This window comes from Dama dama, chromosome 12 (genome assembly GCF_033118175.1).
Source record: "Dama dama isolate Ldn47 chromosome 12, ASM3311817v1, whole genome shotgun sequence".
Classification (NCBI taxonomy): domain Eukaryota; kingdom Metazoa; phylum Chordata; class Mammalia; order Artiodactyla; family Cervidae; genus Dama; species Dama dama.
The window spans coordinates 93,250,778-93,265,091 of NC_083692.1; the positions used below are offsets into that span (position 1 = coordinate 93,250,778).

Sequence of the window (14,314 nt, forward strand, 5' to 3'; positions counted from 1 at the left end):
CTGAGCATTCTACTGACATCATCCATTTTGACTCTTAATGGCTATATACTTTGGCACAAGCTGTACTTCATACTGACAACACCAGTAATGTAATTTTCCTCTATTATTTTCCAAGGCCAGACTTTCAGAAAGTAAGGCACAGAAACAGCCCCAGAAACACAACTGAAAATTTACAGGTATCAAAACAGCAGAGTTTCAAAGACAAAGAGAGACTCCCACTAAATAACAGAAGCAGGTTTTTGTTTTTTTTTCCAGGGAAAGAGAATGCGCTGAGAAAACAACGTGTCAAAATGAAGGAGCAGAGAAAGAGAAATGCCTTTAAAGATGGCAACTTGACCAAATCAGATTCATCACTTGGGGCTGTAGTGTTTCATAATCTCTTGTGCTCAATCACTGCAGTCTGACTCTTTGTGACCCTGTGGACTGTAACCCGTGAGGCTCTATTGTTCGGATTCTCCCGACAAGAATTCTAGAGTAGGTTGTCATTTTCTCCTCCAGGGGATCTTCCTGACCCAGGGATTGAACATGGGTCTCCTGCATTGCAGACAGATTCTTGACTGTCTGAGCTACCAGCAAAGCCCTTTAATCTCTCAGTTAATGGCAATATATTGTAGTTCAAGCCTCTAATTTTATAGGTCAATGGTGGTTTAATGCCGGGCTCTAGCTCAAGATTCCTAGGCTCTTATTCAGTGCTCTAATTAGACTATTAGAGCACTGGTTTCATACTTAGGAGGGCTTCCCTGGTAGCTCAGCTGGTAGAGAATCTGCCTGCAATGCAGGAGTCCCCGGTTCAATTCCTGGGTTGGGAAGGTCCCCTGGAGAAGGGATAGGCTTCTCACTCCAGTATTCTTGGGCTTCCTTTGAGGCTCAGCTGGTAAAGAATCTGTCTATGATGCAGAAGACCTGGGTTCGATCCCTGGGTTGGGAAGATCCCCTGGAGAAGGGAAAGGCTATCCACTCCAGTATTCTGGCCTGGAGAATTCCATGGACTGTATAGTCCATGGGGTTGCAAAGAGTCAGACTTGACTGAGCGACGTTCACTTCACACTTAGGAGGAGACCCCACAGGGAGGCGGCACACAGACACCAGGGAGGCTTCTGAGTGTTTTGAAGAGGTGCTGTGGAATTGCACCTTGACCTGAAGTCCTGAGACTGGGGTGCTCAGGTGCGGACATCCACTGCTTGCCTATAACGGTTTGTGGAGTCAGTCTCACCTCAAGGACAACCCCCATGTGGTTGTCAGTAGAGAAACCCAGGTCTACCTCTGTTTTGTATGCAGAAGATCCCGATTTATTACTGGAGCAGGCCTTGCGTCTAGTAAAGGCCTTGTGATGAAGACATCAACTCACCACCCGCTGATCTGCATGGCAGCTAGAGGTGCCCACAGCAATACTAGCTACATTTCATAAACCCTTCTTTGGGGTGACATGCTCCATGTCAAATGCTATACACTTATACATACATACATTATAATCAATGGAATTATGTGTTCATAGGGAATTATGTGTTAATGTGTATTATTCATTTACTACATTATGTAATCATTTAAGCCTCACCATAATCCTATAAGGTAGGTACTATAATTTTAATTTTACATATGTGAAAACCAAAGCATAAAGAATTTTAGTGACTTGAGTAAAATCCCTAGCTAATCGGTGGCAAAGCCAAGATCGAAATGGTTCCTGTCGGTCTCCAAAACTAATAACTCTAGCTTCCAATGATGTGTCACGTGCTACGGCCACAGCTACATCGGTAAGGACAGCAAGGGGCAGCCTGATCCTCCTCGCTGATGGGGTCTGCTCTCCCCGCTGGGATGTGGGGACACAAGGCCTGGCTTGAGTCTCACTCTCCCTACTTTTTTTTTGGCACAGGTAAGCTCTTTTTTGGGATGACATGCTCCATGTCAAATGCTATACACTTATACATACACATACTATAAAAAACAGAAATTCAATAAAAGTGAAAAAAATAAAACAATGCAAATCCTAATCACTCCATGCTACTAAACTGCCTTACTAGAGCTGAAGAAAAATATTTCCCAAGGTAGAGCCTTCTGTTCTCCGAGACTTCCCTGGGATGGCACAGCCTTCCCCTCCGTGCTTTATGGATGCCTCACGTAACTCACCTTCATCTGATCCTCACAGCCACTAGGGGTGGTGATAATGACACTTAATTCACAGGGCTGTTATGACTTATTCTGAGGACTGTATTAGGTAATAAAGGTACCCACTATCATAGCTGGCAAACAGCAGGTGCTCAATAAATGTTTGTCACAGTCAAAAATGTTCTTCCTGTTCCAGATGAGGCAGTTTGGGTTGTAAACAAGATGGCCACTCCTTTGGGGTTGGATTTGCACCAGGGGACACGGCAGCCACAAGTGGCTAAGTCCCAGGGAGCGCCAGGAAACAGTTCCTCCTGTCCACTCAGTTCTTCCCAGGGTGGCCAGCATCTACGGGATATCCCACAACCACAGTACGAGCTCTGCGGCCAGGTGAAACCCTCCGCCCTGCAGTGGGACCTGGCCAGGTCAGTTTCCTCCTGTGCCTAGAACAACCCAAGCTGGTGCCCACATAGCCCTGCCATTACCTGCTTGCATCATCCAGCTACCACCCATCAAACCAACTCATCCTTACCCTTCGGGAACTGCTCCTGATCTACCTCCACACCAGCCTATCTTAGGATTCCAGTCCACAGCAACTCCAACCATCTCTGAGTCACTCTGAGCATTCCTCGTTTTGACACTTGGCCACCATACTCACCTCCACTGCTATTGATTTTATGTGGGAATGCCCTCTGTCTCAGGAAGTTTCTAAGCCTCTTGAGAACAAGGACAGACCATTCGAACAGTATCGTGTGTTCCTTTGATTCCCCCCTTCCCCTCTCTCCCCAAACTGGTCTGTAAATTTAAAAGAAACACACCTATTATCCAAACAGAGTTGACATTATATATATATACACACATATATATGTGTGTATATATATAGTCTTTTTTGAATTCTTTTCCATTATAGGTTATTACGAGACATTGAACACAGTTCCCCATGCTATACAGTAGGTCCTTTGGGATTAAAATATGCACACTACTATATAAAAAATAGACAACTAACAATAAATAAATTAAAAAAACACACCTACTAAGACTTACCATGTATTTCTGTGTTTTAGCCTGGTATAAAACATCCTGGTAGTGCCGGGCAAAGTCAGGATCCACATTTTTAATCTTAGCAGTGGGTAATAGCAGGCTATCTAAAGTTTTCAAAGGATCCCCTTCATCAATGGCTTCATTGATGTATCCCACAGCTACAACTCCTAGAAAATGAAGAAAAAGAATTCCTTTTAAGTCACAGTACATCATAAGTTTTCTTGAATCACCTATAGCAAAGATTGAGGTAGAAAGGGGGGCTGGGGAGACCACACATACACACAAACTGCAAGAGCTAATGAACAACTACAGCTAAGGCTTACATAGGCTTCCCTGGGAGCTCAGCAGGTAGAGAATCCGCCTGCAATGCAGGACACCCCAGTTTGATTCCTGGGTCGGGAAGATCCCCTGGAGAAGGGATGGGCTACCCACTCCAGTATTCTTGGGCCTCCCTGGCGGCTCAGATGGTAAAGAATCCGCCTGCAATGTGGGAGACCTGGGTTCGATCCCTGGGTTGAGAAGAACCCCTGAAGCAGGGCGTGCAACCCACTACAGTCTTCTGGCCTGGAGAATCCCAAGACCAGTGGTGACTCACACAGAGTCGGACATGATCGAGCAACCAAACACAGCACACAAGGCTTACACAGTAGGTCAAGGTACCGAAGTCAGTTACATCTTTCTACAGTTGCAATGCGCAATCTGAAAACGAAATTAAGGAAAAATTCCACAATAGATTCCAATTACAAACACATGACAAAGAGAGTAATAAACACTTAGGAATAAATTTAACAACACTAGGATGAGACATATTTACTGAAAATTATGAAAGACCATTGGAAAAAAAGATGACCTAAATAAAGGGAAAAATTATCCCACGTTCACGGATCAAAAGACTTAATACTACACTAAGATGGCAGTGCTCTTCAAATTGATCTACAGATTCAATGCAACCCCTATCAAAATTCCAGCTGCCTTTTTTTAAACAGAAATTGACCAGCTGATTCTAAAAGTCATATGAACATGCAAGGGGTCAAGAAATAACCAATGTAATGCTGGGGGAAAAAAACCGGATTAGGAGGACTTTCTAATTTCAAATTTACTACAAAGGTACAGTTAATACTGCATGGGACTGATATAAACATAAATCCATAGGTTAATGGAATAGACTTTAGAGTTCAGAAATAAATCTTTACATCTATAGTCAAGTGATATCTGACCAAGACAATGCAACAGGTAAGTAAGTCTTCATAACAAATGGACACAGACAACAGAATGTCCTCTGCATAAGAATGAAGTTGGACTCCCTTCATTGCATCACACACAAAAATTAACTCAATACGGAATACAGACCTAAACATAAAAACTTAAACTATAAATTTTTAATCTCTTAGAAGAAAAGTAAGAGTAAATCTTTGTGGCCTCGTGTTAGGCAATACTTTTGACCTATAAACACCGAAAACATAAACAAAAAAGGAACAAAGGGATGTTGTAAAAATTAAACCTTTAAGAGATACACGCTATAATGTATAAAATAAGCCATAAGGATATACTGTACAACACAGGCCATGTAGCCAGTCTTCTAAAGTAACTATAAAAGGAATGTAACCTCTAAAAATTGTGAATCAATATATTAAACATCTGTAACATGTAATGTGTGCATCAACAATAAACATCTGTAACTTATATAATTTGTATGTCAACTATAATTCAATAAAAAATAGCTAAACCTGTTATGCTTCCAAGGACACCATCAAAGAAAGTGAATAATCTACAGAATAGGAGTAAATACCTACAAGTTCTGTATCTGATAAGAAACCTTAGGTACTTGATACACAAGAATATCAAATAAATAAAGAATTTTTATAACTCAACAATAAAAAAGAAAACCCAATTTAAAAGACCTAAAGGACTTGATCAGATATTTCTTTAAAGAATATATACAAATGGCAAATAAGCACATGAAAAGGTGGTCAATATCACTAGTTATTAGGAAAATGAAAATGCAAATCACAACAAAATACCACTTTATAACCACTAGGATGGCTATATTGAAAAAGACAAACAACAAGTGTTCTGAGGATGGGGTGAAACTGGTGGTCGGAATGGAAAATGGCAGTCACCTCGGTAAACAGGCAATTCTTTAACATATTGAACATACAGCTTCCATATGATCCAGTAGTTCCACTGCTAGGTATCAAGGGAACTGAAACCCTGTGGCCACACAAAAGCTTACACATGAATGTTTATAGAAGCAGTGTTTACAAGAGCTAAAAAGTAGAAACAACCCAAATACCCATCAACTGATAACTGGATTAACAAAATGCATACCCATAGAATAGAATGTTACTTGACCTAGAAAGTAATATGAAGTATAATGATACATGATACAACACAGATGGACCTTGAAAACCTTATGCTAAAAGAAAGAAGCCAGACACAAAAGGCCCCATATTCCATGATTCTCTTTATATGAAATACCTAGAATAGGAAAATCCATAGAAACAAAGTAATTGGTCGCTGCCAGGGGATGGCAGGATAAGGAAAAGGGAGTGACTGCTAATGGGTACAAAGTTTCTTTCTGAGGTGATGAAAATGTTCTGAATTTAGATACTAGTGATGTTTGCACAATTTTTTAAATATATGAAACCACCACAAAAACACAATAAAATGGGAAATTTTATGGTATATGAATTGTATCCCAATAAAGGTGCTGTAAAAACAGAAGATAATGTTGGCCCATGGAACTTGTTAATTCAGTATCAACACAGTTTCTCTAGATTTGAATAAAAAGAGAAAGGAAGTAATATGAAAAATAAAACAGGAGATAACTGGACATATAAGTTGCAGCAGAGATGCTCATTTTTAGTGTAAGCCTCACTTAGATAATAATGCCAAGTACTGCTGCTTGACGGAATCAGAGAATGCCAGGGCTAGAAGAATTTACTGTAAAGATGTACAGAAAAGAAAACAGAATTGCAGAGAGATTTGGATATGCATTCTATTATTTGGTTTACTCTACTACACCACTTTGTAAAGAACACCGAAGAGACAGTTCAAAACCAAACAATTCCCTGCAGTGTTAGCAGAGTGACTTTCAAGGTTAATATAGTCCAGTTCTGTCCAATGAATGTTCTGCGATGGTGAAAATGTTCTGGGCCATCCAATATGGTAGCCATTAGCCACACATAGCTAATGAGCACTTAAAATGTGGCCAGTATAACTGAAGAATTAAATTTTAAATTTTATTTACTGTTAATTAGTTAAAATAACCACATGTAGCCGGCAAGTGTAGGTAGGCTCCATAGAAATTACCAAAGTCATGCATGTTTGGGGAAATTTTTAAGGTTCAAGTATGGCTAAGCAACATCATAAATTCTCTAATACCATCTGGGAAAATAACATCTGGAACCCTTGGGATGTACCAAAGGGTTTAAATATCTACCAATTTAAACTTCTACTATCTCTACTATACACAGGATCTTAGGACAGAGACTGTAAGGTCCAGAAATGAAAAGCACAGAAGCCACGTCATGCAGTTGGAAAAGTATTTGAAAGTCTAGCAAAAGGGACCTATTTGGAGGCCACTTCTCAATACTACGTTATTCTTAAAAATAAACTATAAATCAGTCATAAGATACTATAGTGTATGTATGCATGGGTATATTATTCATGAATATACATACACAAAAGTACACATGGACATGTACATACCTTCACATACTAACAGGGGGCCTCTGCTTCCCAGGTGAGTGCTCATGGACAAGAATTACTAAAGAAACTAAACATTAACAAGCAGTAAGCTTAGAAAATAAACATACTTAAAGTCAAACATTATCTCATTCTGTCAGTTATTTTTCAACAAAAGCAGTCAGAAGCCACTCTATATGATATGCTATGAAACAGAATATATCATTTTAATTTTTAAGAAGCATCTTCATCTTGACATTCAAATTAAGGTAAATTGTTTAGCTAAGTTATCTCCTGAATAAAATACCCCATAAAGACCATTGTTAAGAATGAAAAAATCTATAGGTGGAAAGGGACTTTCTAAAATGCCTAGAAATTATTCCAGATTATAATACTCCAGTATGTTGGAAGCAGCAGCAAAAATACTTCTCTAATGTACAAGTTAGGTTATCTCAAAACATTGGAAGAACTTGGGAAAGGCCAAGTACTAGCCACATACAAGGTATTATCACTTCACCCTGTAAAATTTATTAACTGGAGAGCATGGAACACCTATGTCATTCTCTCAACATCCCCTTGGGCCTACTGTTCTAAATATTTTTAAACATCCCACTCAAGAATGATCTTTACAGAACTACCTCTGAGAAAGAGAATGTGTGTACCTAATGGCCTGGGAATGAGTGCCGTCCAGCTGACTTGATTGAAATTGCCTGCTTAAGTTTTTGGTGTGTTTATAGGAACACAAGCTGCTGATGTCATAGTCAATGACCTCATAGGGGCTGAAAACCTTCCCAGAAGTCCCTTGGGCACATCTGTATCACATCCTCTGTTCATACATAAAGAGAAAATCCCATTTGGGCAAAGATTGTTGAGCCTCAACTCATGGCCCACTTATTTGAATCATCATATGATACTATAACATTCTAGTCCAACAAGAGGGTGGGCATTTCCTTAAAGATGTTGTCAGTATTTGAGACACTACCGTCTCAGTGAGATAACTGACAAAGAATGGTACCTACCAAATTTAAAAAAGCAAAAATTCACAGGAAGAAAACCTTGTCTAAGCTCTCTGGTCAAACTAATGCTCCACTAAGGTTCGACTGGGAAAAGTAAACTTTCCATTAAGAAATCAGCAGAGCATTGAAATCTGAGGAAATGCATTTAACAGCTTCTCCATTCAATTCAGCTTTCACATTTCCCATCAGCAGCATACCTCATCCACACCACAATTTAGACACGGGATTAGACCCTGGAGTGTGTGGCAGGGGTGAGGTGGGGAGAGCAATGCACTTTCAAGATGTCCATGAAAACCTCTCAGCTCTTTCAGATGATTTAATTTCTATATTATGCAATTCAGGCCTGGCAACGGTATATTTAATTTAGATTTTAAAGCAATCACCTAAACAGATGATGTCCAACTCAATATTTCAAGTGTGCTAAGCCATGTCTGACTCTTTGCAACCCCATGGACTGTAGCCCATCAGGTGCCCATGTCCATGGGACTCTCCAGGCAAGAACACTGGAGTGGGTTGCTGTTTCCTTCTCCCAATACTTTAAGAACTTTAAGCAAAAATTACCCCATTTTGACAAAACGACAAACCAAAACAGACAGAAATTAAATCTTTTATATTAAGTCCCCTAGAACGGATATATTAGTCTCTAGATGGCTAAACTAAGATCATGGCATCCGGTTCCATCACTTCATGGCATATTTGATGGGGAAAACATATCTATTGATGGGGAAACAGTGGAAACAGTGGCTGACTATTTTTCTGGGCTCCAAAATCACTGCAGATGGTGATTGCAGCCATGAAATTAAAAGACGCCTGCTCCTTGGAAGGAAAGTTATGACCAACCTAGACAGCATATTAAAAAGCAGAGACATTACTTTGTCAACAAATGTCCGTCTAGTCAAGGCTATGGTTTTCCAGTAGTCACGTATGGATGTGAGAGTTGGACTAAAAAGAAAGCTGAGTGCCGAAGAATTGATGGTTTTGAACTGTGGTGATGGAGAAGACTCTCGAGAGTCCCTTGGACTGCAAGGAGATCCAACCAGTCCATCCTAAAGCAGATCAGTCCTGGGTGTTCATCGGAGGGACTGATGTTGAAGCTGAAACTCCAATACTTTGGCCACCTGATGCGGAGAGCTGACTCATTTGAAAAGACCCTAATGCTGGGAAAAATTCAGGGCAGGAGGAGAAGGGGATGACAGAGGATAAGATGGCTGGATGGCATCACTGACTCAATGGACGTGGGTTGGGGTGGACTCCGGGAGCTGGTGACGGACAGGGAGGCCTGGCGTGCTGCGATTCGTGGGGTCGCAAAGAGTCGGACATGACTGAGCGACTGAACTGAACTTAATTGAGATGGCTACAAGAACGTGATAACTGCTGTACGATACGTCTTGTGGAGAATAACTTAATAGTACACCTACTTAGATAAATGCCACACAGATCTGAAGAAATTTTGCTTAAAGGTATTCACCTAGGACTTCCCTGCTAGTACAGTGAAGAATCCACCTGAAAATGCAGGGGATGCAGGTGTGATCCCTGGTCCAGGAAGATTCTGCATGCGGCGAGCAAGTAAATGCCGCAACTACCCAGCCCAGGCACCCAGAGTCTGTGCTCTGCAACAAGAGAAGCTATCGCAATGAGAAACCCGGGCACCACAAGGAAGAGCAGCCCCTGTTCGCCACAACTAGAGAAAGCCTGCATGCAGCAACAAAGAATCAGTGCAACCAAAAAAAAAAAAAAAAAACCCCAAAAAAGTATCCACCTACAAGGAAATCACTGGAGGTCCAGTGGTCAGGACTCCACACTTTCATTGCTGAGGGTGCTGGTTAAATCCTTCATTGAAGAACTAAGATCCCACAAGCGGTGTGGTATGCCCCCCCACCCACCCACCCAATTCACCCACAGAAGACCACTTTCTTTTAAAATTATATACATGTTACAGTTTTTCTTCTGGTAAAAGCAAAGGCTCTATCTGATCATCTGGGACAAAAAATGGCAGGTCCCTCCTCCCTCCCCCTTGTCAGTATCAAGAATGAGAATAAAACTACATTCATTCAGCACTGAGAATTGATACATCTTCACCTGTATTAACAGGACATACAGAAATCACCAAAGCAAACTTGGATTGCACATACTGTCACAAAGAATAGGGAAAATGTTAGAAAACAAAGATGCAACATAATTTTGTGCTTTGCCAACATTTGAGTGGCCTTAGCCAAAGCACCCAAACCATGGCTGCACCCTGCAAGTGTGGAGCTAGGGGGCCAAGGAGGAAGGCAGGAGGCTGGGGGCCTGAGCTTTGCAACAGGACACACACACCAGTGCCACGCCCCACACCCTGACCCCCCACTGATGACGCTGAGCATCTGCTTCAAGTAGTGCTTTCCTCACAACTAACCACCAGCTCCCCAGCCAACAGGCCAGAAAAGAGCCAAGTGGGTGGAGTGTCAGCTGTCTGATGGCAGGGATCCCCAAACGCAGAGAGGCAACAGAAAGTCCTGCAATCACAAAAGGGGAAACAGATCTGCAGACAACTCTTGAAAAGGACAAAATGAAAACAAGTTCAGCAATCAGTCTAACAGGGGCATCTATGGTACGCCACGTCCAGGCAGCACCCTTGGACCCTGCTTTCTATGAGAGGTCTAGAGTGAGAAGCTGTTTAGCCAAAAAGTAAACCTGGCCTTGATATTGGGCACAGGGTTCATAGGAAGCCGTAAAGAAAGCAAAGAAAACTCTGTAAGTGCAATTAACAAAGTCAAATATTTTATCTCCAGTGACTGTAGTATAACAAAATGAGATACAGTATTAGAAGACCAGATCTAAGAACTTAAACAAAACAAACTAGAACAAAACATTGTAAACTTCTGTTATGTTTATAAAGAGTAAGCATAGAGCTTAAACATTTTTATCTTTTTTATACAATTTTTAAATGTTACTTTTCACTTACAGGTATTACAAAATATTGGCTTTATTTCCCATGTTGTAAGTACATTCTTAAGCCTACCTTAGACCCAAGAGTTTATACTTCCCACATGCCCCTCCCACCTTCCCTCTCCCCACTGGTAACCACTAGTTTGTTCCTCAGAGATCTGTGAATCTGCTTCTTTTTTGTCACATTTGCTAGTTTGTTGTATTATTTAGATTCCACATATTAGTGACCTCATACAGCATTTGCCTTTCTTTATATGACATTTCAGTTAGCATAACGCTCTTCTAGCCAATCCATATTGTTGCAAATGGCAAAATTTTACTTTTTTGTGGCTGAATAGTGTTCCATCACACAGACACACAGACACACACAGACACTACATCTTCTTCATACGTTCATCTGTTGACGGAGACATCTGGGTTGTAAAACCTTAGGAAAATAAACTAGGACAAAACATTTTGAGAGCTCCTAAGTTCTAGAAATACAGCAAATCACCATGATTTGAGATCATAAACAACAGTTAGACTGTGTTGTAATTTCTTCTTAGAGCAGGAATATGTGTCATATTTCAGAATAATACCCCAATGAAGGTCAAAATAAAGCTGAGTGCTTAAAAAACTGAGTTCTTCAGAGCAGTCATTTCCCAAGTGTGCATGCGCTCAGTCATGTCCAACTCTGTGCGACCCTGTGGACTGTAGCCCACCAGGCTTCTCTGTCCTTGGGGTTTTCCAGGCAAGAACACTGGAGTGGGCTGCCCCTTCCTTCTCCAGGGGATCTTCCTGACCCAGGGATCAAACCTGCAGCTTCTGTGTCTCCTGCACTGCGGGCAGATTCTCCACCCGCTGAGCCATCAGGGAAGCTCAAGTAAAAGGAAATTTTAAAAATTGGCACTTGTATTTATGCATTTTATTCTATTCTTTTATGTCTTATGTTTGCTTTGTAATGTTTATAACACACTGGGATAGTAGTACAGAAATAACACTTATACATAAATACATACATACCTGTAAGAAGAATGTTTTCTCATAGGGCTCCACGAGCAAAAGATTGGCAGCCCTAACCTAGGGATCTGGGCTGTCCAGCTACCTCATTCTCCCACCCTAACTAGAGTAGGAAACTGCCATACTCACGGTCATTCTCTTCTTGAATTTCAATATTAACCATATCGATACAATTCTGAATTTCATTCCAGCTTAAGCTATCTTGCCCTTGGGATAAGGCTTCCAGTTTAATGCAGAGAAGTGCATTTGCATAACTGTAGAAGAGAAAGCAAGCATGACGCCTATCAGAGACAGTCATTCTTTGTTCATGTTACGCATCTTAAATTTGGCAAGCATCTTAAGTTTGACATGCACGGCCCAATGTGATGTTATAAAGTTAGACAGAGTAGAAAGGCAAGTAAAATTGTCTTGTGCAGCTTTGTCAACATAAACCAAGCTCACTTAGACTAATGATGTTGTTTTTGTCCTTAAAATACTTCCAGGCACAAATGTTTTTTAATAAAAAGTTCCTCAAATTCCAATCTTGTATTTATCTCAAGCAAAGAAACCTCAACATCCTTAACTTTGTGAAGGTACTAGTATTTTTAGTAAGTATTTTCCTTCCCTTTGAATGTCTTGGTTCTGCTCAGACTCCAGATGACTATTATGATATAAAATTCAGAATTACCATGGCTTCTAATCTTTTCATCAAGGGTCCTTTTTTTTTTCTCCTTCCTTTGACAAATCCAAGCCTTGAGAGGCTCCCCGCCCCCCCCCCTTTTTTTTTAACTGTAACACTAACATAGCTGGGTTACCTTGTAGCCTAATACATACACCCAAATGACAAATCAAATCAAATGAAACTGCAGTTCCAGAAACCTTGGTGAAGATCCTGTGTCTTCACTGCCTGTTTTCTTGACGAGTTGGTGCGTGAGCTGAACTAGAGTGTGCTGGAATCCTCTCCTCACCTGCCCACTGCTCAGGCTTCACACAGCTGCTACCTTGCTCCTGCATCTGCTCCCTGTCCTCCCACTCCTACACCTCAATCGGACCCCTGACCCTCCTCGCCTTTTGGAAAACAGAACTCGGTCAATGCTCTGAATATTTTTCTTGTCTTGAGAAATTTTGGGGAAAAAGATAATCCAATAATTCACCTTGACATGTTACTAAGAGACTTTTGTTTCTTAGTCAGCAATTTTCCCACTTTAATTTATAGAAACAACATTACAGCCATAAGCTAACATGAGTAAGTTATTCCAGGCCAAAGTATAGAAACCCAGTAGTTTAATTTGCTTGTGCATCTTTATACCAGAGAAGTAAAGATCAAACCTCTATGTATATACTGATTTACTTTGCAATTTGACTTCTGAATAGAACCAACAGATTTACAGCCGAGGTTCAAAGAAGTAACACTACATGGACTCTATAACTGTTTTCTCATTGTGACAGGTTTTCTCAAAGTTCTGCACACTCCCAGGTGGCACTGAGATGTCCTCCATTGGGTGTAGCTTGAAAGAAAAATATCATTCAGAATAGGAAGTGGTGGGGAGGACTCATTTTCTGTGTCTGAACAAGGCATTACCAAACACAGGCTTGAAAGTGTCTCAAGGTCCTGTGTGAGATTCTCATCTTATCAAGAGTTATAAACCTAAGAAAACACTTTTCTACACTTCCATGCATGCTAAGTCACATCAGGCACGTTTGACTCTTTGCAACCCTATGGACTATAGCCCACCAGGCTCCTCTGTACGTGGGGATTCTCCAGGCAAGAATATTGCAATGGGTTGCCATTTCCTTTTCCAGGGGATCTTTCCAATCCAGGGATTGATCTGGGTCTCTTTCATTGCAGGCAGATTCTTTATCATCTGAGCCACCAGGAAACCACTCATGAGTAGCAATATGTAATAAACAACACTGACCACAGTGACTGGATAAACGGCAACTTGCACTCACTAGTATCCATTATAGATGGGGACCATTCTATAAAATCCTTTCAGGCATTTCACGTATCTGACATCTAAATGCTGACACAGTGGGAATAAAATGACAAAGCTTAAGGATGAACAGAGGGGAAAAAGTAAAATCCACACTCACCCACCATTTCCTCATAAATGAACAAATACTAGCAAAAGGAAAAAATGTGATGAACACACACCAGAGCTCCACAGGCTTTCCGTATGAGCACTAGCCTCCAGCACTAAGATGCCAATTTTGGGTACTGCTGTAGTTTACCCAACAGGACTATGTCTTCTCCCTCCCCACCTTTCTGAGAGTTCCCTTTGGTGTCTGCTATGGTTAGCCTAGTAAGATTACCTTTCTAACACTCTTGGGGAGCTTTGAAGAAGACTAAAATGTCAGCTTCATTCAGCAGATGCTTATGAAGTACAAACTATGTACAAAACCTGTGGCAGGCACTATGGGGAGACTGGAAGGGACAAGATGCAGCCATTATTTCAAGGAGCTTTCAGCCCATTGCGCTAAGTCGCTTCATTAGTGTCTGACTCTCTGTGCTCCCATGGACTGTAGCCCACCAGGCTCCTCGGACCATGGAGTTTTCTAGGCAA

General features: G+C 41.1%; 1 protein-coding gene across 1 annotated transcript in view; it reads right to left on the reverse strand.

Annotated features, from left to right (window-relative positions):
- IQGAP2 (IQ motif containing GTPase activating protein 2) overlaps window positions 1-14,314 on the reverse strand; it is a 298,400-nt gene that overhangs the window by 88,532 nt on the left and 195,554 nt on the right. The window contains exons 12-13 of the mRNA XM_061158141.1: window positions 11,901-12,025; window positions 3,145-3,308 (exon numbers count right to left, since the gene is read on the reverse strand). Coding sequence (XP_061014124.1) covers window positions 3,145-3,308; window positions 11,901-12,025 — 289 coding nt within the window. The remainder of the gene's footprint in view (window positions 1-3,144; window positions 3,309-11,900; window positions 12,026-14,314) is intronic.